The following is a 27,644-nucleotide window of genomic DNA, read 5'->3' as shown; positions in this document are numbered from 1 at the left end:
CCCCTAAACCCACTCCCACCCCAATCCCTAATCCTATCTCCTTCTCTGGTACCGCGCCGGTGATTCCAATCTCTTCCCAATCGAGATTGTCTCCCTCTAAGGTTAGGGTTTTCGCTGGAGCAAGTGCAGATTTTGTTCTTCGAACTCGTCCCGAGCTCTCGCGGACGCCCACCTCCTCCCCGTTCTCTCCGCCGTCACCTCCCGCCAGTCTCCGCCGTCGCTTTCCTCCCTATCATCACCGGCGTCGGCCTTCCCCCTCCAATCTCCCTCGGGTGCTCTCCTTCCCACAGATCTCCGAAAAAGAGAGACGCCAACCTCCTCCCTGCTCTCCTCGCCGCCACCTCCCACCGGTCTCCGCCGTCGCTTTCCTCCCCATCGTCTCATGGCGACCTCGCAGTCACAGGCGGTGAAGTGCCTTAATACGTCCTTCGGCCGAAGGCGCTTCGTCGTATGCTCTATCGGAAACCCTAATTTTTGGTTCAATTTTATCGCAATTGACGCTGTTCTCGATTCTGATCGCTTTCTCTGCGTCTTTTTCTTCGTTGATTTCAGTTCAAGAGCTTCTCCCAGCGAGTGGAGGAGATAGATATCGATGTCTTCCGTAGTCTGGAGCCGATAAAGACCCAGCCCTCCAATGGGTCCTCTTTCTTCCGCGAGAGCTTAATGCAGTGGCGAGTAAGCCTCTCCCCCTTCCCACGTTCTTGATTTCTCGTTCTTTTCCAAAACTTATCTCTTTCGCTGCGTGATTTGCTCTTTGCTGTGAAAAGTTATTTTTTCCCAAAAAAGAATTTGGGAGAGAGATTTTGATGGAGAATGCTGATTTCGTTATGCTCGTTTAATTATAATTCAGGAGCTGAACACGGCGGAGGATTTTATTTCGTTTTATGAGGAGATGGTGCCGTTGGTGCAAACGCTGCCGCAGGTTATACTTCACAAGGAAAAGATTATCTCGGAGCTTCTCCGCAGATTGAATATGAAAGCAAGATTGTCCCTTGAACCAATACTAATGTCTGTGAGGCACACGCTTTACTGTTTTTTTTTTTTTGGATTTGATGTTTTTTACTTGTCTTTGAAAGAAAATTGTTTTGATGCATCTAAACAGTACGCTTGATAGATTCGTTTTCACTAGCCGGTTATATGAGATGCATCAGCTTTGTCTTGCATGCTTGCTGTAGTATTGATGGGAGCATTTTTTTCTTTCAATTTAACATTTGATAAAACAATATGTGGCACAAACTTGTTTTAATTCCTTGCCAATGCTGTTAGTATTGGGTTCACCGCTATCAATCAGTTCATTGAGCTTGCTAGCATAATCGCTATGGTCAACTATGATAAAAGACGGGTTTTGAATGTATCATCAACAAGATTTGTTCCATGTCGTTATGATTAGTTTGAGATACATATGAATCGACAAAGTGATATTGACCTTAAAAAATGATGGCATATGTTTAAGATATGGTTTCACTTCATTAAGCTTATGGATACCAAAATAAGATGATAGTTGGAAAGGTTATGCAGGAACATTTTCTCCTTTCATGGGTGGAGGAGGTGATCATGCTTCCTTGGGATTTATGATTTCATCTTATTATCATACATCTTGTTTCCATCAACCTTAACCTAAAAATTTTCACATTTAGAGGAGTTACATTTTTGCAAACCATATGGTTATCAGTTTAATTCCTTCTCCCCTCCGTCTGATAAATATACAGACCCTTCATTACTCCTAACTTGCTGTGTGAGTGAAGACAAATCAGATACCATTAAGGTCAGTTTATCCATAGCAATTATTAATCAATAACTCATAAAACCATCATCTATCACTATATCTATATATTTTTATCCGATCTCGAGCTCGAAAACATATCCGGGCCAATAAGAAATGGACACCTGTGGTAACGGATAAATAATTATAATAAATATGGATATAGATACTAGATACAGATTCAAATTTTATTCATTTTCAGATGAATTCAAATATAATAAGTGATCAAATTTTCATTCAATTCATTTTCATCCTAAATAAAAAAGATAAAAAAATTTTAAAATGTATCTTCCTTTAAAGAAGAGGATCAAGAAAGAAAGAAAAGAAGAGATGGAAGAGTTTAAAAATAAATAAAAATAAAAATAATAAAAAATAATAAATTTAAAATAATTATATTATTTTGCTAAAATTATATCCCATGCATCACATGGGGTTATAACCTCTAAGCTATTTGATATCATCTATTATATTTTTTTATATTATATTAAATTTTTAATTTATAAAACTATTATTTGAAGAAATAAATACATGTCGTGTATCGCACGGGGTTCTAAGCTAGTTATTAATTAATCAAGAGTTTGGCGTGACCTTGTCTTAGGTTCTGGTCTTCCCTTTGTGACTATCTTCAGTCATTGACTTTCTGAAATTGTTATTCAGTTGCATCAAAATGTTGAAACAATCAAGAAGAGCTCTCGTCCATCTAAATTTCTAAAAGACCAAAGCCCCCCATAGTTTCCTCTCTGTTAATGAATCAGCTTAGACCATCTTCTCTCATCAACTTTGTGTGGTTATTCTTCAGATGCATCAAATTCCTCAAACAATTAAGAGGCACTCTCTATCTCAATTTCTAGAAGATCAAGAAGGCAACTACAATTCCTTATTATTAATAAATTATTCAATAAAGATGATGTCCTAATGTTTGCTTTGCATGCTATCTATGGTGATGATTACTTTCATTACAAATGTAACAAACAATACTTTCTTTTTCATTTCATTTCGCTCTTAGAGACTACCGTGGCCTTCCTCTGCACGCCAAGTAGTATATGATTCACACTAGGGGTGCAAATGAGCTCAACTAAGCCAAATAGTCGATTGTATAAGCTGTGCTTATTAAAAGCAAGGGGATTTGAACTGCAGCTGAGCTTAAGAGCAGGTAGCTTGTCTATGATTTGAACGGAGCTTGAACAATCTTCTTATGGAACCAAGTTGAGATTTTATTCAGTTTTGCAAGCCTTGAGAGGTCAGTCTTGGCTTGTCTATGAGTTGAACTTTTGAGTCTGCTGCTGACTGAACACAAGCTGTTCATGAATAGCTCGATTTGTTGGGAGCCCTAGTTTGCCCTCCTATCGTGTGTTAATATCAGTATGTATCACTTAATAAGATATGATATGACATAGTGCAAAATGCTAAAAATGAACTATAATATGTATGATTTGGAGCATTACTGAATAGCATCTCTACATGTATAATACTGTTGACTTGGTGTGCTTTTGGAATGATATTTGTGATCTGTTCAAGTACTTAATGTGGATTAGTACTTATAGTCCTTGTCTGTAACAGTTATTATGATATTGTATCCAATTTGTTTCCTTGTGGAAGGCTTGTTGTCTTGGTGAACAGAATTGTTACTTCCACTTTTATTTTTTTCCTCAAGAGAAAAAGGAAAATAAATAAAATAGTATCTTCAGTTTTGTAGACTTGAGGTCTGTTGTTATATAAGTGACCAATTTTTTAACTCTTTGTTAAATTAGAGGGTGTCGTATCTGTTTTTCTAGAAGTTTCTTTTTGGAATTGATATGTGGTGTATTAGAATTTTAAACTATATGGACATTGTGTACACAGGTTAGTTGCTGCTCTATCCAGGGATATTCTAGAGGAATTTCTGCCGTAAGTTCTTTTTTTTTTTAAATCTTTTGTTGATTCTTAAGTTTCAGGAAATTCCCTCTGATTATCATATGTTTACTCATTCATGTATTTGCTCACTCCTCTAGCCATTTTTGGCATGTATACGTAAATTCTGTATGTTGTGGTTGAATTCATCTAAAAAACTGTCCTTTGTTATGCCTTTTAACATTTGCTCTAGAGGTTCAATGATGGCTTAGCATTAGTTTAATCTGTTACAGACATTAGTACTTACTCTTAGTCAAACCTGTACATTAGTAACTGTAAATTGATTCAGCTTGTTTTGGTTGTGCACTTAATTTTTATATATTGCATTTTTCCTGCAGATTCTTGCAAAGGTTCACTGGTTCTTTACTTGATCTTCTCAAAGGTGGTGCTGATCGTGATCCTGAAATCCTAGAGCAGGTTTTTAATATGATGTTCTGAGAACTCTAACACCTTTTAACTACATTCATTTAATTACATATATAGATTTGGTGTGCTTCTTTGTTTTCAGGTCTTTACATCTTGGTCATATATCTTGATGCATTTGCAGAAATATCTTGTAAAGGATGTTGTTCACATTCTCAAGTGAGTCTGTGTTATTATTGCAGATTGAAAATTTGATTGTTTTTGGTTAAAATATATTCTAAAGTTGCTACCTATGTATGTTTATGTATGTAATGTGGGTGCATGTTTTGGGCCTGCACCAGCACATGAGAACACAAACCTTTATTTGCAATTCCTTTTCTCTTGTAGAAGGCATACAGTCCATGTATGTATGTAATGTGAGTGCATGTTTGGTCCTGCACCAGCACATGAGAACACAAACCTTTATTTGTAATTCCTTTTCTCTTGTAGAAGGCCTACAGTCCACTAAATGCTTTCTATTTCCTTCATGAAGGATTACTGTCCGTTTAAGATTTTTTTCGAGGGATTACATCCAGGAGTTTATGGCTGAGTCTGTTTCTTTTGTACTAAGGAATGCACCCATTAACCAACTTACAAAAGGTATTGTTTTTGTTCTTTTTCCTACTTTTCTAAGAAAGCATTTAATTTGATTGTTAATATCTTTGCTAAGGGATGCACAGAACATGTTTTTTTGTTAAATATGGAATTTCATATGTGCCTGATCAAACTAGTGCTTGGTGCATGTAAGCCTGGTGCTTTGTGTGGTTAGAAGCAATGCACAATGTCTGGATATTGTTCATAGATTCTCTTTTATAAGTGGGTGCGTGTCATTGAGTTTCATAACTAATTGTCACTTAATGAGTAAGTTTTAGGTTTGGAGTGAACATAGGTATCACTTAGATGTAGCGCAACCACATTAATTTCTTAAACATAGCACATGACTAGACAACATAATTACAAGCTATGCATCTTTTAGAGCCTCTATACCTGTTCCCTCCAGAATACTAGTTTCTTGTTTAACAGTATCGCTCTGAGGTTGGTGAGGAACTCATGTTGCAGGTGAGTAGTAGTAAAATGACAGGTGTCCTATATGTGCTCTTTTTGCTTGAGAAAAATCCATATTGTTAGCAATATAGGACCAATACAGTTATTGCATTAGAGAGGTGTGGGCTAGAGAATAACAAACTAGTATACGGGTAGGGTGATGACACTAAATAATTTTACCCACCTTTTCTTTGCATGCAAAAAATACATATTGTTAGTGATATGGTACCAACAGTTACCACATTAGAGAAGTGTTGGTTAGAGAATAAGGAACTAGCATATGAGTAGGGTGATGATGCTAAATGGTTTTTGCCTTTTAGGCTTTTAGCCTTGTGTTACGTCTCATGATACTTTATTTCAGCTTTAGCCTAAGAGTTTAGACATTGTTCTATACTTATGTTGATGCAAGGAGTCTCTTGGGGAAGGCACTTAAAGCTCCATTTACTAGGATTTTTTTTTTTTTTTGGGTTGGTGTTGGGGGGGGGGGGGGGGCGCAGAGAGAGAGTTGAGTGTTGGTTCTACAGTGGTATTCAATAATGTATAGTATAGCCATATGGTGGAAAGTAAATTTGATTACTAATGAAGCATGGATAATATTTGGTGAGTGGTAATTATGATAACAATACATGGATTAATTGACTGTATCAAGTAAGATCCTGAAGGGCCTGAGCTTCAGCAGATTTAGATTTTAGATGGAAACATGTTAAATATCATCAAAGCTCATATTGAAGAAAATACTCTTAGGTTTAATGCATCAACAGGTTTCTTTTGTTAAGCAGGCAATTTGGAATAATCAATGCCTCAAGGGCCTAATTGTCTTTCAGCTAAAGATTGTTCTTCCAATGGATTTTGAATAAATATGTTATTCTCAAATTCACATATATGGTGAGAATAACTGTTGATGCATCTGACAAAGGGTTTGCTCAAACCCAACATGATGCTTGGGCCAAGCATGAGGAACCTACTTAAGCTTATGGATGGCATGAATAAAGATGCTGGATAGTAAGACAAGTTTGCAGCCTAAGCTTGCAAAAAGATTGCCATCAGGGATCTTTTCATTATCATTTTATTTGTAACAAGAGATCAGATGAAAATTGCAACAACATAGAGGAGTTTATAACAATTATCCATAGCAAGGAATGACTGTGGTGATATCCATTTGAATATCTTCATCAGATTGCAATATGAAGTTTGACTGAGATGGTAAAGTGACAATATGCATCAGGATGAGCTCCAGAATCAAGTTTTTCAATAACATGAATGTGTAGAGATTTAAACAACTTTTTTGCCCCCCTTGGACTATAGAAAGCATAGTCAAAATGCTAACGGTCAAACAATACAAGAAAATAGGTGTAGCCTACTTCATCATTTTCTAGCAAGCCTGCAAGCTCAATGAGATATATGATGAGTGGCACAGACACCATCTACCATGAGATGGTTGAAAAGCCTAGTGAAACCTAAAATGAACATTTGAGAGTCCATCAAACATGAATTAGGTGTATTAGCTCAGGGAGAACCTTATTGAAAACCACATTGTTGTAACTGTGTACTCAAGCCCAATAAAGTCCAAAGCAGGCCTGAAAAAGGTGCAGTGATTATAAAAATTGTTACTGCAAGCCCTTCAAAGTGGATTGTTGATAATGCTACTGAGTTAAATTAGATTAATAATTCATAAGTTCACACTGCATTTGATTGTTCAGGGCTTGATTCCTTAATCCACAGAACTTTTGGAACTCAGAGGTAATAGAGTGATCACAAGTTTGACCCAAAAAACATCATGCTGATTGGTCCTTAAAATAGGTGAGGCCTAAATCACATTGAACTTGGATATGGAAATTAGGGCCAACTCATGACAATCCACAGTTCATCCTGCATTTCGGCTATATGAAAATCTTAAGATCTATATCAAGGTTTGTTATGGCCATCTTGGAACCGGATCCTGTACTGCTACCATCATATTACAATGTCAGTATGTGGTTTGTTATGGTACGAGATTATGTACAAGAGATTAGTGCGGAATGGTATGCCCGATATGAGGCGGTATGGTGTGGTTCGGCAGACCATCGTTCATACCAAATCTAGAATGGCATTAAGTTAAGATTGACCTTCAAGCACTTAAAGTAGGGCAAGCTGGACGTTTAAGTCCTTAAGATGGCCTCCTTCAATACCTTTTCGCTTGTTGACTTTGGTAATATCAAATTTTGATTTGGTTTAGTCATTCATATATGTACATTGGCTATGCTCCTGCTTAAGTCACATAAACTATGGTCTTAATTGCGAAAGTCTTCTAATTTTCTCTCCTTTCTGGTTTTCCTTTTTCATTCAGCACTTGTATGATGACTCTTGATTAGATCTTTCCCCTTCTCTGGAGACAGTTAGTAGTGGTTTTTTGAGCCAGTTGGAATCCAGGGATTTACATTAGAAAATGCCCAATCCTGAAGGGTGAAAATGAGAGGAACTAGGAAGTTAATCTCTCCACACCCCCCCCCCCAACCTCTCCGGTTGTTTTAGCATTTTTAGTGGTAGGAAATTTGTGATTGATGCAATGGTATCACAAATTTGTCATCATTTGTAGGCTGCAGACTAGCATCTCGACTAGAGCTGTGAAATGAACAATGCAGTTTGAGAAAAAGGTCGAATTAAGCTTGGTTTTTTTAAGCTAAACAAATCAAGCTTGAACCAGCAAAACAGGCCTTAAATTAATTTCCAGCCATCCAAAAGTCAACGCGGCTCTACCAAGCTTGGTACGTGTATACATACATTTTTAATTCTTTGAATTGATGAAACTTGAATTTAAGCATGAGCCAAGCTTTGTTCAATCTTGAACTGATTTCAGCTCAGTTGAGAACAAATCATAATTAAGCTCAATATACTGGTAAACAAATTAAGCTTGGTCTTAAGAGTTATAGCTTGAAATTAATTTCAAACCAGGCTTGATCAGGCCCAAGCTCAATCAAGCTTCGGCTTGGTTACACCCATAATCTCAACCAACTTTAAAGGCTGTTACTTAAATGCAGTTGTGAATTTTCTTAAGTTGCTTATGGATATTGTGCTGGCTGACTGTGCTTAGGTATCTATACAAACAGACATGCATGTGTCGTCTGTTCTTTGGGATGAATTTATTTTATGCACATTTAGATTTTTGTTTTGTTTTGTTTTTGAGCAAGGGTGGTGCCTTCTTTTCGCATTTGTACCTTTGGTTCATGGATATGATATTTCTTTTTGCTTGCATGTTTGAATTTTATGTGCTAGTGAACGATGGCCTTTGCTGTGTCATGCATGTTGTTTGCTGATGTTACAGGTATTAGAAAGCTTATTTTTGAGGTTGCCAAAACTTCATCATCTGTAAGGATTACTGGAGTTGCTGCTTTGCTGTGGCATGTTATGAGAGGTAGTTCCTCCAGGCTTCACTCAAGAGCTGAAAAGGTGTTGCAGTTTTTGATGGATAAGTCCATTGTTAGTATCAGAAATGAATATCCTCAAGGCAAGCTCTTTCGATTACTTGATTTTTGTATTCCTTTATTGGCTGCTTGTCTGCTTGGAATTCTTTATCTGCTAAAATAAGGCGAAAATATGAGGATCTTCTGAGCGATTCATCTGGACTCTTATATTTGTGAGGCTTGGTTATTTTATAGCTTACTGCCTTACTCAAATCCAAAGAATTTAAAACAGCACATTCATTTATAGGGTGCTAATTTGTATTGCTTGTTATTATTATTATAGTTATTGTTAGTTAGGTAATAGCAAGGTTCGCCGACTTGGAATGGGACACCATGCTGGCCGGTTGGCGGTATGAGTTGGTACTCTCGTACTAGACTGTATCGGATCTGAATTAACATAGAAATGAGGGAGAATCAGGGAGGAAAAGAGAGAGAGAGTGGGGGAGGGAGGAAGAGAGAGGGAAGGAAAGGGAGGCCAGTGGAGATACCGACGGTGGCCATCAGGGGGCCATGGAGGCCCTTGGAGGGCTGTTGAGGCCATCGGGGCTTCGCGGTTCTCCTCGAGAGGGGATTGGAGAGAGGGAGAGAGAGAGGGGGGGAGGGAGAGGAATGGAGGGAGGGGAAGGCGGGGGGAGGTTGCGGAGCTATCGAAATTGACCTTACATATGCCATGGATTTGAAAGACGGGCGACCCGCCCCTGTTTATCACCCTTTTGTTTCAACACGATGCATAGTAAAACCAGCAATGGGTTTGATTGTGCATCATGTTAAAGATATAAATGCGATAAACAGGGATGGGTCGCTATTGTTTCGAACCTGTGGTGTACGCTGGGTCGATTTTGGCCACCTGGCAGCCCTTCGACAGCCTCCTCGCCATCTTCCTCTCCCTCCATTTCTCTCTCTTCCCCTTTCTCTCTCTCTCTCTAATCTCCTCCCGTGGAGGATTATGGAGCCACGAAGGCCTCGATGCCCTTCGGCAGGCTCAATGGGCTACCGTTGGTCTTTTTCTCTCCTTTCCTCCCCTTCTCTCTCTCTCTTTGCATCTCTTTTATTCTTCCTTGTTCCGTTTTCACCGGCATTTCAAATCGAATGTCTGAACCGCATCAGTTGGCCGCTAGTACGGTTCAGTATACCTCCGAACCGCCCTAAATCTCCATGGGTAATAGTGCCAAAAGAAGCATTTTGTGATAGCTGAGCAATGATATATTGTAATTTTAGTTAATAAGATGATGGCTGATTTTTATTTGGCATTGCTTTTCACTCTGCAATAAGGCAAAGGGTTGGGCTAATTTTTGCCGTTCTTGATATGGTATAATAGCCTTGTTGATCTTCTGCAGGTATGGAAGCTTTTCTTGAGGTTGTAACTGGTATTCTTCATAGATTATGCAGTGAGCTTGATCATAAAGAATTGAAAGTGGTTTATGATTGTTTATTTAGAGAAATATCTGGATGCATCAGTGACGGTTGCTTTGTGCACCTAAATCACATATTGGGGCTTCTTACATTTACTATACACAATAGCAATAACAGCAGAGTTTTCGGTGAGACATACACCTTTCTTACAATACGACTTATTTTCTAAAATGCCTAATAGCTCTCTGTTTGCAGGGATCCTTTTTCCTCTCAATCTATTACTTATTTTCTTAATTAGTAGTCTACTTTCATGCTTCTCATCTACTTGTCTTTGCAGATAACCAAAAGATGTTTGAACTCATTAAATTGCTTATACAAGCCTACATCACTCCTGCTGATTGTTCGAAGTCAGAAGATATATCTTCTGAAGTTCACGATAGAATTTTGCAATTAATGATTTGCCTTCTAGATGTTCCTCTCACGTCTGATGAGTTGTCAAGCATCTCACTGTTATATGCTCCTGCATTTAAGTTGAGAAGCTCAAGGTAATTTTTTTCAAAAGAATTGATAGGTTGCTGGAACAGATGCCCTTAAATGTTGTTACAGATTTGGGTTCATGCCAATCTCTGGTACCATCTTGTGTCTTGACACAAATTTTTGTGTATTTGTTTTCAGTTTGTTTGACTTTATTAAAGGTGTTCTTCTAAAGGATCCTCACATTGCACATGTCTTCAGAAGTCATATAATAAGGTAATTAGCAACTTTCTGGTGCTCTGTTGCTGGCATGCGCATAGCTTAAACCTATAATCATTTTCTTATTTTATTTGATGTTACAGTGCTATGGATGATTCAATTGAAGATTCTTCCAATGAAGTTCTCTTTTTGATGTTGACATTCCTTGAAAGACAAAGTAAGCAGCTACATTTTGATATCCTAGATGGAGTACCAGTAGATAAGGAGCAGAAAATATGCATGTTCTTTAATAAGACAATCGTTTATTGGACCAACTTAATAAGTGATGTGGCAACAAGTGGCAATCAATTAGAGAAGCAAATTAGTGAGTCTGAAGTAGCTATCTTATGGGGAGTCCTTAGATGCTACCCTCATTTTCAAGAGCTACCAGATAATTTAGCATTGATAAAAGATTTAATTGCCACCCTTGATCAGCTTCTGGAACTTGAAGCAGGTAATGTTTTTCTGATTATTGATTGCCTTATAACTTCTCAGTAGAAATATATATGCTGATATTACTCTCCGTCTTGTAGACCAGCTTGCAACTCTTCCAAAGTCCACTTGGCAGAGTTTACTTGGTGCTGCATTAAGTTCATATCATAAATTGTTGCCAATTAAGCAGCTCAGACATTCAGAAACAAGTGATTTTTTGCGTCTTGCTAAGAGACACAAGACATCCCCGCAAGTATTGTCTGCTGTGGCTGAATTTTTGGATTCTGTGTTCTGGTACATCGATCTGCATATTTCAAATGCTACCAATTTTGTGAATTTTGTTAATTTATAGACTGAGAATGTTGATATGTTCTGTGATACAGTGATAAATCCATGGATGAAGATTCTGCTCAAGATGTATTACCAGAGTTTGATGTTCAGGAAACTGTGGCTTCAGTTTGTGCATTTGCCGATAATTTGGGCCTTCCACATAAAGCAATTCGTATTTCCACTTTGAAAATATTGTCCCATTATGCACCACTAGATCGACAGCTGCCTACAAGTGATGAGCGTCCTCATAAAAAGTTAAAAACAGACAAATCTGGCTCAGCTAATGAAGATACGCAATGTCCTAATGTATGTTCTTTTGTTGTTTTCCTTTCATTCTCAATAATTTCTAGATTCTACCTAGTATAATTATAATAACAGCCTATTACCCTACAAGCCAGGTTATTGAGCTCCTCCTTTTGGCTGAAACAACTCCTATTTCAGTCTCAACAAGTCGGAAAATTACTATCCTGATATCCAGAATACAGATGGGTCTTTCTTCAGCAACGGTCAATGATGGCTACATACCTCTTCTCTTATATGGGATTATCGGCATCTTACATAATCGCTTTGGTCTTTTATGGGAGCCTGCATTAGAGTGCCTGACCATTCTGATAGGCAGATATAAGGAGCTGGTTTGGAATATATTTATTCAGTATCTTGGCAATTATCAATCAAAATTTCTATCCTCCAGCGATCAGTTGATGAAAGTGAATTTAGAAAGTCCTCAACCAATTGGTATGGGCCGTACCTGATTCACATTTCATACTTTTAATGTATATCTTGTTTATCTTAATAATTGACAGATTTGGTGCTCGTACCCATGGTTAGATATACACTGTACATATTTTTGTTGTACATGCAACTGGTGCGTGCACACACGCATGCATGTAGATGAGGCAGTAAGCTTGTTATTGTGAAGTATTTGATGTGTGACTATCATTGTCTAGTTGCATTTCCTGCCTAGGTTTCTCTTGTGTGTTGTTGCCGTTTACTCTAATGTTGTTCTGTTTATGTGTAGTACACGGCTTGTATATGGCCATCTTCTTGTGAATGACTGCTGTATATCTTGCAAACATATTAGATTGCAGATGTATTCCTTTTCTTTTTGGTTGTCTACATGCGTTGAGGTGGTGCTTGTGTTCTGAAAAGTTGCTAGTGTGCTAGACATAATTTGTTTAACTAGTGATCCTTGTTCAGTTGCTGATTGATCAATTTCCTTAAAATGTGTTTTATCTTATGCATGATTTATTTTTAGAAGCGATTTAGATAATATAATTCAGAAGATAATGCAAATTGCGATTTTGTAAAGAAGATTACACTGATTATCAGTTCACAAACTGGACCAGCAGTTTCATTATCTTTGTTTCCTTTCCAGATTTGGGTGGTTGCTTTAACAGGTTCCTATATCCTGATTCTGATAGCACGCCATGCATGACCATAACGACTCTATTGCTTCAATCACTTCAAAAAATTCCGGACATTGCAGAATCTCGGTCTCGACAACTTATACCTTTATTCTTGAAATTTATGGGTTATGATGATGAGAATATCTTAAGGTATGTTGTAAGTGACATTTAATTATGAATATTTGCTTTTGTTTAAACATATAGTACTTACAATTGCATACATTCATGTCAAGATTACAGTTAATGACGGGATTCTGATTTCACAGTGTTGAGTCATTCAACTGGCATAAATGTAAAGGAAAAGCGTGGAAGTTAATTCTCAAAGAATGGCTGAACTTGTTGAGATTAATGCGCAATGCTCGATCTTTATATCGAAGCCTGGTTCTGAAGGAAGTGTTGATGAAAAGGTTTGTCCGCTCCTATTTGTATGCTCTATACTGCTGAAATCGTCTTTAGATGGTTAAACTGTAAAGTGGACATGGTGATGTTTACTTCATATTAACTTGCCAAAGTTGTCTTTTATTTTTTTAGGCTTTTGGATGACATTGATCCTGATGTACAGTTGAAAGTTCTTGATTGCTTATTGAACTGGAAGGATGATTTTCTGACTCCGTATGATCAGCATTTAAAAAATCTTATCAATTCCAAAAACCTCCGAGAGGAGCTCACAACATGGGCTCTTTCGAAAGAGTCCCAACATATTCAGGAAGGACATAGGGGGCATTTGATTCCCTTAATTATCCGGTTACTAACACCAAAAGTTAGGAATCTTAAAGCATTGGGCTTGCGTAAGGTTAGATCATCTGTCCCCTCATCCTTCTGGTATATGATGTTATTGTTTCATAATTGTTGGTGGTAAACCTGTTTTATTTGCTTCAGCATACAGGTTTAAATCACCGTAGGGCTGTCCTTTATTTTTTGGCGCAACTTGATGTCGATGAACTTCAGCTATTTTTCTCTTTACTACTAAAGCCCTTGCTTGCTGATACAATGGAAGTTCTTGAAGACCAGCCTGACAGGTCATCTGAAAAGTTCACAGATGGATTTCATTCATCCGTTTTTCCAAAATTTTCAACATTGGTTACTGTATCCAATCTCTCATGGAAGAAGAGAACTGGGTTTCTGCATGTAGTTGAAGATATTCTGAAAACCTTTGATGAATTTCGTGTTAAGCCATTTCTTAATCCATTGATGATGATTGTTGTTCAAATACTGGAAAACTGCATGTTGAACATTATGGGCGACAATGGTAAGAGAGGTGGTTCTCTTGGAGATAATTCTGCTGGTGACTCAGAGGTCCATGAGACAAGTACTTTGGTGCCAGATCCTCTTATGGTATGCATTCACTAACATTTACTTAAGCATTAACATAATTTATTTTTCTTCCTGTGTTAAAGAAAAGATGAGAAATGGATTTGTGGCTAAAATGGCAGGAACTTCTTCCCAAAAAAACTTCTAAATGGTCGTGTTTTCGTGACTGGATTCTGGAAAAATAGCCAAGAGGTCAAATAATGTTCTGAATATTTAGTAAATAATAATAGAATTTAGTTGTACTTGGTAGACCAGCAAAATTTGCGAAACTAGCATTTATAAATGGATCAATATTAAATGAAAGGGAACTTAAACCTTGTCCATTGTTTGAGAGCCATTCTATTTTAGCCTGTATTTTATTTCTCAAATTCGCTTTTCCGGTAGAAGAAGAGTAGCAAGACACGGAGGTTAGACGGTATAGTTAGGCTCAAAAGTCATGCGAATTCAGCCGCTTTATCGTATTAAAAAGTTGCATTGCAGAGAAAAATCCTGTGCTGAGCTAAAAAAGAAAAAAGTGAAAGGAAGGTGGTGGGGTGAAAAGCACCCTGAATCGCTTTTCTTGTTGAGTGAGAAAAAACATGGCTGGAAAAAAGTGGCTGGAGAAAAAAGGGCTAAGCGTACTCCAAGCTAATCCTTTCTTTGATAGACAAATAAACTACCCCAGACTGTCAACTTCTATGTTTAGTTCCTGGACACAGTTAGGCTTGTACCTATAAACAGTTGACTCTGTTCCATCCACTCTAACAGGCCAGGGATTTAAATATATAAATGGGCATTGAAAAACAAGGGTTGGTTATAAAATTTTCAGTCAACAGGGATTAAGAGCAAAACAGCAATCAATATAGGGGGGAAGACACCATTACCCCTTTAACAAGTTGATCTTTTGTGTTCTTTCTTTTTTATTTTTATTTTATTTTATTTTTTATGTATAACCTATTCTAAGTTGTATTCACTGGTCTTGAAGCACCTCCTTTCATTTTCTTCTTTGTTTTCTCTACCTTGCCAACACTTTGTTCTTTTTCTTGCTTATTGTGGTAACTATAGACCAAGCTGTTTGGCCAGTCAATAACCATGACCGTGACAACTTGCTTTGATGCATTTCCTCTAATTTTGTTGCTTATAGGTCATTATCTATTCTTATTTATATTTTTCAAGAAAAAGGTTAAAGATCAACATTTATCTAACTAATTAAATTTAATATTGTTTTGCAGATGAATACCTCTATCAAACAGTTCAAGGACTTGCGGTCCTTGTGCCTGAAAATTATTTCTTTTGCACTTGGTAGATATGAGTTTCATGACTTTGGTTCAGACTTCTGGGACATTTTTTTTGTTTCTGTGAAGCCTCTTATTGACAGCTTCAAGCAGGAGGGTTCCAGTAGTGAAAAACCAAGTTCACTTTTTTTATGTTTTATTGCAATGAGCCGAAGCCCCATGCTAGTCTTGCTATTAATTAGGGAGGCAAATCTTGTCCCAACAATTTTTTCCATTTTAACAGTGAAGACTGCATCTGACGCCATCATATCTTCTGTACTGAATTTCATCGAGAATCTGTTGAACTTGGACAGTGATTTGGACCATCAAGAGGACAATTCAGTAAAAAGTGTTTTGGTACCTCATCTTGAGATACTCATTCATAGTTTATATGAGCTTTTTCAGTCCCGCAAAGATTCTCACAGGTAACTAGCACATATTTTGGTTTTCAGATGTTTCACATTACTGTAGGTTACATTATTTTCTTGAAGTCTTTTCTTACCTTGTTATGGCTCCAAAGAGAGGAGGTTTATTTCTGAAAATGTCTTATACAGCTCAGAGAAGTAAAGATTCTAAATCTATTCACCTTTTCCTTTGCTTCTAGCTCGCTCAAGTTCAGGTTGTATATTTAGTTTACTGGTTCATGCTCTTTGGAGCTACTTATGTATATCCCCAATTTATTTTCATCTCTGAAGCATAAATATTTGGACTTTTAAGCTTTCTTGGAAATTTATGTGAATAATCTTGTTTTTTGTAACACCAATGAAAATTGAAAGTGGCTTGTGAATTGCATCATCATCTTATTTCATCACCCCTGTTGGTATGAAATATAGTTGGATGATCAGGTGCATTGAAGATTTCATGCAGGCTTTATTTTGGGTGCTTGGCTCATGGCACTAGCGGTGCAGAGAAAAACAACCGCTAGCTGCTATTGTGTGGACTAGCTATCTTCTTAATGTTGGTTGGGCCTTGAAATTTGAATACATGGAAAAAGGCAAGTATATGATTGAGCTGCTAAATAGCTGGCCCCTTCTTTGTTGATGTGGGAGTATAGGTGGTTAAAGTGTTTAGTGAAGAAACAAAGCACTAAGGTTCACTATCTAAGTACCGGGCCCTGTATCAGTGCCAATCTGTTATTGTCTTGATATAGTGCTTGTTCGGCGTACCATATGTTTGTACATCCCCGTACTATGTACCGGTACCGAACTAGTATGGTATGCTTTGTACTACCTGGTTCGGTATGGCAAACATTGCAAAGCACTGTTAGCTCTCTTCTTAATTCTACACTCTTCTGTTGTTTTGAACTCATCGTTGTAGACCCAAAACCTAGAACTTAGTTGAGTGATATGATATTGATATTATCAAAATTTATTTAGATGTGATGTTATAGGTTTAGGAACCGATTACCATGAAATCATGAATAACATTAGAGGGAAGAATACTATGAATAGCTTTGTGCTGGTAGAAAAAACTTAGATCTTATCTGCTTCCTTAGAAGTGCTGTGACTCCATTTTCTGCTTCTAACTTTTTCACACCAAACCCAAAGTCATGATATGCTATCTGATTTGATTAAGGAAGAGATGTAACTAGTAAGATGTCTGATCTGAAAGAAGTGATGTCACTCATCCTGGCAACAAAAGCCTTGATAAAATGATGATCAATCTTGACATGATCTTGGATGCCTCTGGATAGCTTGCAGTAAGATTCTAAATTAGGATGTGAAGATGAAGAAATTATGCTCTATTTATGAAGAATATGATTTTTCCTCTAGATAAGGCTGCTTGATTTTGTGATCCCACTAAAATATGGTAAATAGAAGGTGAGCAAAAATCATTCAAGTGATGCCACTAAGCATCTGTTTAAGTATCAAAGTGAATGAAGTTACTGAAGAGAGTGGACCAAAGTTATGGGTTTCTTTGTTACGGTAAAATTTGAATTTGATTTCTGAATTACTTGCACATTAGATTGATGCATGGGCAGACCAGCCAAGAACTTCAACCATCAAAAGACAAAGGACATGAAAAAATGGTGAAGATCAGATGAACATAACTTTCAATGGCTTTCCTTAACAACTTGGGATGACCTACTCTTTGGGTATGGTAACTTGACACATAAAAAGCCATACTTTGTCATTGATGTAACTATAATATTTAAATCCAAACTGATGTCCAAGCATTGAAGGGAAAATGTTTTATGATCTTATTCCTATTAGTAGCATTTTTGCATGATTACCTCCCCACAAGATGCATATTTGTTGAAATCACATCAAAAAGATTTTGATTTGTTGAAATGCCCCAAAATCATGTGTAATATGGCTTGTGAGGTTGCATATATCCCAAATTATGGCTTCTGCACTCTACAGCTACAATTAGATCAAGAACTAAGGTTAACATAGACTATAAAATTCTAAAATTTAAAGACTACTCTGACCATGGACAATGTACTGATCCTAGGCTACAATACCTTTCAAGATATTTATAAACAAAATAAGCTCTGTTGAGGTTCTAGTTTCATTTTATTTATATCACTCTCAAGTATTGATTTTTTTTTTTTGGAAATAAAAATTAAGAACTCTAAATATTATTGGTTATGATAGCATCTTTTTTTCCAGTATTGTTTGCAATGTTCCCTGCATGCTGATACAAGTCAGTGTTTCCTGTATGCTGATGGAATTCTGCTTTCTGATTCACCTCAAATTTATATTTATGTGTTGATGGTGATAGGAAGTCTACAGTATGTCCTGGAAAGACAGAATTGAGGATATTCAAACTTTTGGTGAAATACATCAATGATGCTGCAGCATCAGGGTTCATAGGCATATTGCTCCCATTTTTCAAAAAGAGAGATATAAGTACTGGTGAGTCACATGCTAATGTCCTGATGTTTGATTGTTCTAAATGTTAAATTGTGCATGAATGTGCATTCATTGGATATATCAAGAATATAGCTCTTTGGAAAGAGACATATGAAAGATCCATTGCGGTATTGATAAGGTTCTTCTATTGTTTGCTTTTTTTTACCCCTTACAATTACAGATGAGTGTATGGAAGGTTTGCACGTTATCAAAGCAGTCCTGCCAGTTTTAGATTATGAAACATCAGGGAAGATTCTGAAAGCAATTAACCCGTTGCTTGTTTCTGCTGGATTGGATCTCCGCTTGTGCATCTGTGATGTTCTTGATGGCCTTGCAATGATCAATCCTTCATTAGCCTTTCTGGTAACAATTACATCTTATTACCTGGCTAATTTTATATTCTTAGCTTTTTTTCTTCAAGTTAGTAAAAGTTTTTCAAAATAGATTAATAACTGGTGCCTTCACTGCCTCATTTCCTGGTCTGGTGTACAGGCTACGCTTCTACATGAGTTGAATGCAGTTTCTTCCTCGGAAATTGGTGAGCTCGATTACGATAAAAGAATTGGTGCTTATGATACAATAAGGCCAGAGTTATTCACTCAACTCAGAGAGGAGCATGCATTAGCTGTATTATCTCACTGTATATATGACATGTCATCTGACGAATTGATCTTTCGGCAAAGTGCATCTAGAGCACTGCTCTCATTTATACATTTTGCTGGATCAATTGTAAATGGGGAAACAAGTGATTGTCGAGAATTGCACGTGCATGATGGAGCACAAGAAGATGCAACAGATCAAACTGTGGAAAAAAATAATACTAGTTCTACTTGGACGAAGGCCTGTGTTCAGCAGATTGTGAAAAAAACTTTACTGCAGAATATGGGAGAAGCTATGAGCAAGGATATTTCCATCCAGAAAGTATGTGTTTTGGAGTCTTTACCTTTGCCCGATGTGTATGAACTGTTGTCTGACCACCAGAATGGCTTTGTTTTCAGGAATGGATTGCTCTACTACGGGAAATGGTTTATAATCTTCGAGGTATTCCTTCCTTGAATACATTTAGACCTCTGTGTAGTGAGGATCCTGAAGTAGATTTCTTCAACAATATTCTTCACTTGCAGGTAATTTTCCTAATCTTGTTATTTACAAGACAAGAAAAACCTGAGAGTAATGTTTTAATCTCGGTATTGGACTTTTTATCAGTACCATGTATGATTGGTATGGTATGGTACACACCCCCCACATGATATGCTGTTGCGGTTGGCAGAGCACATATACCATGTGTCAGTATGGGGGGTACCATGCCTCCATATTGTACTGAGTACAACATGCCCAGTACCTACTGATACGGGTTAATACTTAAAAACCTCACCCATCAGTTTCGAATTTGAATTTTCCACCATCTGGTGCAGATTCATAGAAGAAGAAGGGCATTGTCACGTTTCAGAAATGTCATCAGTGCTGGAAAGTTGGCAGAGGTATATAATGTTGATTGTTATGTGCATAATAGTATTTTTTTCCCCCCCATGCATAAGAGTTTAGAAAAATTGCTTAACTTCAATTAACTAAATTTTTGTTGTTTAAGTGCTAATGCTAAAATAGATAACCTTTTCATTCTGTTCGCTTGCATTGCCTCGGGATGTTAAAATAAAACCCTGCAGGTTATTTTTAAAGTTTTAGATACATCGTGATACGCTTATTGCAATACAAGTCATCTTGTCTTCACAAGTCAGTTAAATCCAAAGTGGTTGTTTGTTTGATTAGTTTTGAGTTTTATTCAACTCGTAAGCATTTTCTGGACTTGTGTTGTGCAATTCTTGACCATTTTGTTTTAGTGCAGAATGTGACTGCGAAAATCTTTCTTCCATTGTTTTTCAATATGTTGTTTGATGTCAAAGATGGAAAGGGAGAGGATCTAAGGAATGCATGCTTGGAGACACTTGCTTCCATGTCAGGTCAAATGGATTGGGAAACCTATCGCACCTTTTTGATGAGATGCTTCCGTGAAATGACCCTTAAGCCAGATAAACAAAAGATCCTGTTACGGTTAATATGTGCCGTATTGGACATGTTTCATTTTACCAGTGTGAATTCTAGACAGGTGATAGATGGAGTTGAACTCTGTGCTTCGGGTGACACTGAAAGGAATGTAGGAATTGCATCTCCTGCTAGTTCCTCGGAATCAAATGTTCCTTCTGATATAGCAGTCTATTTGCAAAAGAAATTCCTTCCACAGGTTCTGAAATTGCTGACATCAGAATCAGAAAAAGTCAATGTCAACGTTAGTCTTGCTGCCATCAAATTGCTGAAGTTGCTACCGGTGGAGACTCTGGAATCACAACTTTCAAGCATCATTCATCACACTTGTAACTTTCTAAAGAATCGTTTAGAAAGCCTACGTGATGAAGCAAGGGCTGCTTTGGCTGCATGTGCAAGGGAACTGGGGCTGGAATACTTGCACTTCCTTGTCAAGGTTTTGCAAGCAATACTAAAGAGGGGGTATGAATTGCATGTTTTGGGATATACCCTCAATTTCATATTATCTAAAACTCTTGTACATCCTACCATTGGGAAGCTTGATTACTGTTTGGAAGAGTTGCTTTTGGTTGCTGAGAATGACATTCTGGGTGATGTTGCTGAGGAGAAAGAAGTTGAAAAATTTGCTTCGAAAATGAAGGAAACGAGGAAGAATAAGTCGTTTGATACTCTAAAGTTGATTTCTCAGAGCATTACTTTCAGAACACATGCCTCGAAATTGCTTTCCCCAATTAATGCGCATCTTCAGAAACAACTCACACCAAAGACGAAGGGGAAGCTTGAGATGATGTTACATCATATAGCTTTAGGAATTGAACACAATCCTTCTGTGGAATTGTCGGAACTATTTATTTTTGTGTATGGGCTGATTGAAGATAGCATTACAGAAGAGGGTGGTCATGGCAAAGAGATATCCATGAATGCGACTAGCAACAAACCTTTGCATGAAATGCTCAACAAAAAAAACACTTTAAACTCTGGTGATCATGGACTACAAAATTCTCACCTTATTGCCGAATTCGCCCTTGGTGTATTGCATAATCGTTTGAAGAATATCAAGTTGGACAAGAAAGATGAGCAGTTGTTATCAATGTTAGATCCCTTCATAAAACTTTTAGGAACCTGTCTGAATTCCAAGTATGAAAAAGTTCTATCAGCTGCTTTCAGATGCCTTGCGCCATTGATAAGGCTACCCTTGCCATCCCTTGAAGCCCATGCTGATAAAATTAAAATTTTGCTTTTAGATATTGCCCAAAAATCGGGAAATGCTAACAGTTCATTGGTTCAATCCTGTCTGAAGCTTCTCACAGTGCTACTTCGAAGCACCAAAATTTCACTTTCAAATGATCAACTCCACATGCTTATTCAATTTCCCCTTTTTATTGATCTTCAAACTAATCCTTCACCCATTGCCCTTTCTCTTCTAAAGTCAATAGTTGGTCGAAAGTTGGTTGTCCATGAAATATATGACATTGCCGTGCGAGTTGCAGAAGTAATGGTAACAAGCCAGTCAGAACCAATTCGCAAGAAATGCAGCCAAATTCTATTGCAATTTCTGCTGGATTATCGTCTTTCTGATAAGCGCTTGCAACAGCATATGGACTTCTTACTCACAAATTTGAGGCAAGGATCCGACCACTGCACATGGTGTTCTTCTCTTATGAGCTAAACTTTCCTCACTTTTTTTAATAATTTTTTCAGTTACGAGCATTCATCTGGAAGAGAAGCTGTGCTTGAAATGCTCCATGCTATCCTAGTCAAATTTCCCAAAAGTGTTGTTGATAGTCAGGCACAAACATTTTTCCTCCATTTAGTAGTTGCTTTAGCCAATGACCGTGATCAAAAAGTTCAGTCCATGGTTGCTACCGTGATAAAAGTATTGATAGGTCGCACCAGTCGTCATGCACTGCATTCCATTCTAGACTACAGTCTTTCATGGTATTTGAGTGAAAAAAAGCATCTATGGAGTGCTGCAGCTCAGGTACGTGGCTTCATCTTTGTTTTTATTTACCTTAACTCAGTTGGCACACAATATTCAATCACTATTAAAGATTTCACTGTGACCTGCTTACCTGTAGCTTATACCTTGGAACTATCACTAGAATTGGAATTCCATCTACTGGAGAACTCCAGTATCAGTTACATTGCACATGGTAGAGTATTTATGTAAATAAGATAAATACATAACATGCTCAGGTGGTCTGGTTACTTTTGTACATTGCATCGGAGCATCAGCAGCAAATTTGCTTTATATATGCATATCTCAGTACTGCAATAGAGAGTCCATTTATCCTAGTTATGCTGCTCAAAACCTAAAATTAGACAATGCTATGTTGATGTGTCAGCCTAATACAAACCATTCTTACAATGGCTTTGTGCTCCCCTCTCTCTCTCTCTCTCTCTCTCTCTCTCTCTCTCTCTCCTTGTGTGTGTGTGTGTCTCCATATATCTGTCATTGTGATATCGTGCTCTTCTATGGGTTGCTTGCTATTGCGAAGACCCAGTTAGTAGATAACTTCTATGTATTCCCTACATGCTGAACTATTACATATGCTGAACTCCTGGGGATTGTGAATAACTATTTTCTTTTGTTAATATCTTAATAACATTGGAGTTCAGAGACGAACGACAATATGTCCTTGAAAAACTGGAAATGATTGAATGTCATAGTTTTGCGATGTTGGATTTTTCGATATACTCATCTGCTAAGACCCTGACCCATTACTTTGAAACTGTTGGGCATGAGCTTAAATTTTAGAACCAGCTTTATCTTGGATCTATTTATGGATCTAGGCTGTTGTATCCTACATAAGGACCACCCTTTAAATTCCACCTACTTCCATTATATGTAATGTGAAAGCCTTGGAGTCCAACATGTGAAGGTCTGCTGGACTGAGGCTTTAGCTATTTTTTTTTTTTAATTATTACATCTTCCATGTTTTCTGTGAATCCTGACATAAAAAGGAAATAAAAACAGCAAGGCAAGGTGGTCTTTGGTTTTCTCACAAATCACGGCCAGCCATCTTGGGTGCATCTCTGGCATTAGCATACTCGACAAACAATGCTATTAGCTCTGAAGGACTTGAATGCATCTCGATGAACAATGTTTTTTTGATCAAAATAAGCCATTGTGTATTGGTAGTTAAGAAGCTTTTCTTATTTGTTTCTCTTATAACCATGGATGTGCATGTGACATTTGAGGTTAAGAAAGTGAGGTTGAGAGGTTTTCCATGTGGAGGCCCGATATGAGGGTTAAGTCATGACAGGACCGAAAATTAATGAGTATAAAGTATTATTTGGTGCAAGGGCGCTATGATTTTCACTATTTCTGTTTTTTGGACTTTGCAAATAGAGCACACTCATACCTGTGCGTTTGTGCTTGCGGGCCTTGACATGAAGACATGCATCTGGTTCACATCTCCAATCTCTTAGTGCGTAAATGTTTGCATGTTAGGATGGTAAAAAAAAAAAAACATCTTTGCCCCTTAGTTCTGAAGTGATTTTAGGTTGGGCATTTTCTGTTTTTTGTGAGCACAGGTGGTTGAATTGTTGTCATGCATGCATTAAACGATGTTATCTACGAATAGTGTTGTTGAAGTTATGTAATTGATTCCATTCATTATTCATCTTCTTGTGTGACTACATGATATTATATGCTAATTCTTGTGGCATATACTTATCAGGTTCTTGGTTTATTGGTTGAAGTTTTAAGAAAAGACTTCCATAGACACATAAGTAGTATCCTCCAAGTCACTAAAGGCATTTTCAAATCTTCCATGCATGCTGTTAACAAAGAATTTGACTTTGCAAATGATCCTTCAATTCCATTCTGGAAGGAGGCTTACTACTCGCTTGTTATGCTGGAGAAGATGCTTCTCCAGTTCCCGGAGCTGTATTTTGACAAGAACCTTGAGGTATGGGCTATTTTCTTTTGGCACTGGATTTTTCTTTTTTATAAATTTATATCGAAGGTTTCCATCTACAAGTTATGAATACATTTTAATTGCCACTACCGTTGCACCGTACTGTGGACATGTAGTGTAAGCCCTGACTACTTGCATGCTAATATTGCCTGAGCTCATGATTAGTGTTTATGACTTAGTTGACCTGGTCAACTTATCACCTGCTTGGCATAATGAGTTGGGTAGGTGTCAGTGTCTCTCTTCTGCGGATCCTGCTTCTGCGATCACTGTTGATGTCCCCGTACACATCTTTCTCTTACTAAGATGACACCAGTGCCTTGGATTAACTCTTCTTCTCCCCAAGCTCTATTGTCACTGGTTTTTTTGGGTTGGGGCGGCAGGGATGGGTGGTGGGCACAAAGAACAAAGCGATGCTAAAAGAAGGTTATTTAGTGTGCTTAAGGGTTTGGAAGCAGGGATGCAGTGAGATGGAGCTCTGGCCCTTAATCTGACTGCTGTATGCCAGCACCGTGGATCAAGGGCAGAGGTGGACTGCATGGTGAGGGAGGGCTGGCGCGGGGGGTTAGGATGACATCAGGCTTTAGGATTTGATATTAGAGTTGCTTTCTCTTGTTTCATAGTGAATCACAGTTGACTTGCAATTGGGCAGGGAACTTGCTATCACAGCCATTCAAACAGGTTTGTCTGGGTGTGTGGGTTTGAAAGAGAGCTTTTATGTTGCTTGCTTTAATTCCACCCTTGCCACCCCGACAAGCCTCATCATCATTGTCATCTTTACACACACACACATACAGATGTGGAGACAAACATGCACACACGGAGATAGAGATAGAGATAAAGTCAGATGGCTAGTGGTGCATGGCAAATATACAGGACTGAGAGCAACTAGATTGATGGCCCTCAAACTTGTTGATGGTGTGGTTATGAGTGGCGCAAGAAGATGGAGGCCAGCTCTTAGGATTCCTCTGGTTCATGTTACTTGCTCCCTTTGTTTAGCCTTGAGTAATATGTAATCTTATGAAGCTTGCATATAGGTTTGCAGAAGAGAATCTACCATATTGGCTGTAACCAATGCTTACATATGCTATTGCACCTGACATGTAGCCGCATCTATGTAACATTAGGTGGGGGACCTCTAAAATGGGTATTTTCAAGTCTTCAAAACCTCCAATAGCTTAAGCAACAGAATCGGCATGCATTTATGTTTTTGCTGATTGTCTAGGACCACATTTCTGTTTTCATTTTTAAGCTCTTTTTGGACAACTGAATGAGATGTATTATATAGTAAATCATGGACATAATGCTATTCTTTTCTCAGGAGTTGTGGGGATGGATTTGTAAACTTTTGCTACATCCACATGTATGGTTGCGGAATATTTCCAACCGCCTTGTAGCCTTGTATTTTGCTGCTGTTTCTGACCCTGGCAGAACTGATATTGAGAAGTTGAACATTGGAACTCTGTTTCTTGTAAAGCCAAGCAAACTTTTTGCGGTTGCTGCTTCACTCTTGAATCAGCTCAAGCTGCAGCTGGATGATGATGCAGCATGCAATCTCATAACTCAGAATCTTGTATTTTCAGTTTGTGGTTTGCACTCTTTTGCTAAACAGAGAAATAGTTTGACTCTGCATGAGTTTTGGTGTACTCTTGATTCTTGTGAACAAGGATCATACCTTGAAGCTTTTGAGTTGCTTGGTTCAAGAAAAATAAAGAATGCTTTCCTACTTTCCACCAGCAATACAAGTCAATCTTCTGCAGAAAGGGAACTAGCTCATGAAGATGATGCTGAAAACTTTCAATCATTGCTAGTTGCACCCCTGCTCAAGAGGATGGGAAAAGTTGCAATGCAGAAAGAAGATATCCAGGTACGTGCAAACCGAGGAGTTCATTTGTTACCCTGTGAACTGGCTAGAATTTATTCGTTCTTCAACTAAAAAATAATAAGTTAATTCAACTTTTCTGCTAATTATACTTGCACCATCATATTTTTTTGCCCTTGACACAACATTTTTGATGATGAGCTTTATGCTTTTCTGCAGATGAAGATAATCTTCAATTGCTTCAGAATGATCTCATCTCAGATAGGTTCTGAAGGCTGCAATGCTTATGCTATTCACATGTTGGTTCCATTATATAAAGTTTGTGAAGGATTTGCTGGGAAGGTCATTGGTGGTGAGTTCAGCATTTAAACAGTTGAAAGCTAACCTGTTTGGTTGTTGATTGATATGATTCACGCTAAGGATTTCCTGTGGGTCTATGTTTATTTACTCACTGTCAAATTGCACTATTGATGCTTTCAGGGGAGTTAAACGTCATACCTTGTTGCTTTTTGCTGTGGCTATGGGTTTCACCTAGCTGGGTGCCTCAGTTATTTTGACTAGTTTTCCTCCATTCTTCCAAAATAACTGGAAGTTGATCCATATATGCTTGCGTGGTAGCATGCAGACATATATGCTTTATTTACTGTTGGTTTCATATCCAAAAAGTTGGTGTTAATTTTGCTATTGCCTTGCTGGTAACGAGGTTCTCGCATTTCGCTGAATTGCAGCAAGTAGTGGGATTTATAATTGCACAAAAGTGCAACCGTCAGTGCCTGTATATCTTTAGATTTTGTTCCGGGTGTCATAATGATAATTAGCTGTACCTGAGACACCAATAACTGTTTCAATCTTAGGAAATTGCTAGTACCACATTCCATCTGCTTGGATTTAATCTTTGTACTACATTGTATTTCTAGCGCCTTCTCTTTCCCCTGGGTTTCAGCTGCCGTCATGCATAATATTGTTGATGGTGATCTTAGTAACTATATTTAGAAATTTACAAAGGCCTTTAGTTGTTTTAATTTATTTTCATACAATGCAATCTGATGTATCTCCCTGTTTCATTCATCAGATGAAATTAAGCAACTGGCATTGGAGGTTCGTGACAGCATAAGGGATGTTCTCGGGGTGGATGAATTTGTGCGAGTTTACAACCTGATACGGAAGAACCTCAAGGGAAAGAGGGAGAAGAGAAAACAAGAGCAGAAACTCGTTGCTGTTATCAATCCTATGCGCCACGCCAAGAGGAAGCTGCGGATTGCAGCCAAACATCGAGCCCATAAGAAGAGGAAGATATTGGCAATGAAAATGGGGACATGGCGAAGGTAACAAATGCTCCAGCAAGCAAACGACAGGTAGGAAGATACGAAGAGTGTACAGTGGCGACGCTTTTGTATATATATATTTTTTAATTTATAATTTCGAGCTGGGTCTTGAAGAAATAGGCTGGGAATAGTTTTTAAGGTGTCAATAACTGACATTTAGTTCTGAACTTTTGATCGAGCCACATTCCCTACCGGCAGTGTTGTAATGAGTCTGGGGATATTTATTTACTTGTGGATGTCCTGACCTGTTTTCACAGCGATTCAGCCCATTGTGTGCTATACTCCCTCGAGTGACAAAATATGATGCATAACAACGGATTCTGGTTA

The 27,644-nt window shown here is 37.8% G+C and overlaps 1 protein-coding gene across 1 annotated transcript; it reads left to right on the top strand.

Annotated features, from left to right (window-relative positions):
- The first annotated feature begins 110 nt into the window (after positions 1-110).
- LOC105057615 (uncharacterized) lies at positions 111-27,644 on the top strand. The gene is made up of 31 exons (XM_010940271.4): positions 111-448; positions 553-675; positions 851-1,008; positions 3,605-3,649; positions 3,991-4,069; positions 4,161-4,234; positions 4,548-4,654; positions 8,400-8,582; positions 9,876-10,079; positions 10,229-10,436; positions 10,567-10,641; positions 10,728-11,077; positions 11,157-11,349; positions 11,439-11,691; positions 11,784-12,120; positions 12,761-12,941; positions 13,058-13,198; positions 13,323-13,584; positions 13,671-14,126; positions 15,314-15,780; positions 18,080-18,213; positions 18,392-18,573; positions 18,703-19,131; positions 19,209-19,334; positions 19,626-19,691; positions 20,054-21,873; positions 21,952-22,231; positions 23,934-24,164; positions 25,492-26,037; positions 26,212-26,344; positions 27,065-27,644. The coding sequence occupies exons 1-31, from the start codon at positions 383-385 to the stop codon at positions 27,319-27,321; spliced, it is 8,166 nt and encodes a 2,721-aa protein (XP_010938573.1). The 5' UTR covers positions 111-382; the 3' UTR covers positions 27,322-27,644.

This window comes from Elaeis guineensis, chromosome 2, assembly GCF_000442705.2.
Source record: "Elaeis guineensis isolate ETL-2024a chromosome 2, EG11, whole genome shotgun sequence".
NCBI classification, from domain to species: Eukaryota; Viridiplantae; Streptophyta; class Magnoliopsida; order Arecales; family Arecaceae; genus Elaeis; species Elaeis guineensis.
Note: the sequence above shows the minus strand (reverse complement) of the source record. Positions and strands in the feature narration are given on the sequence as shown.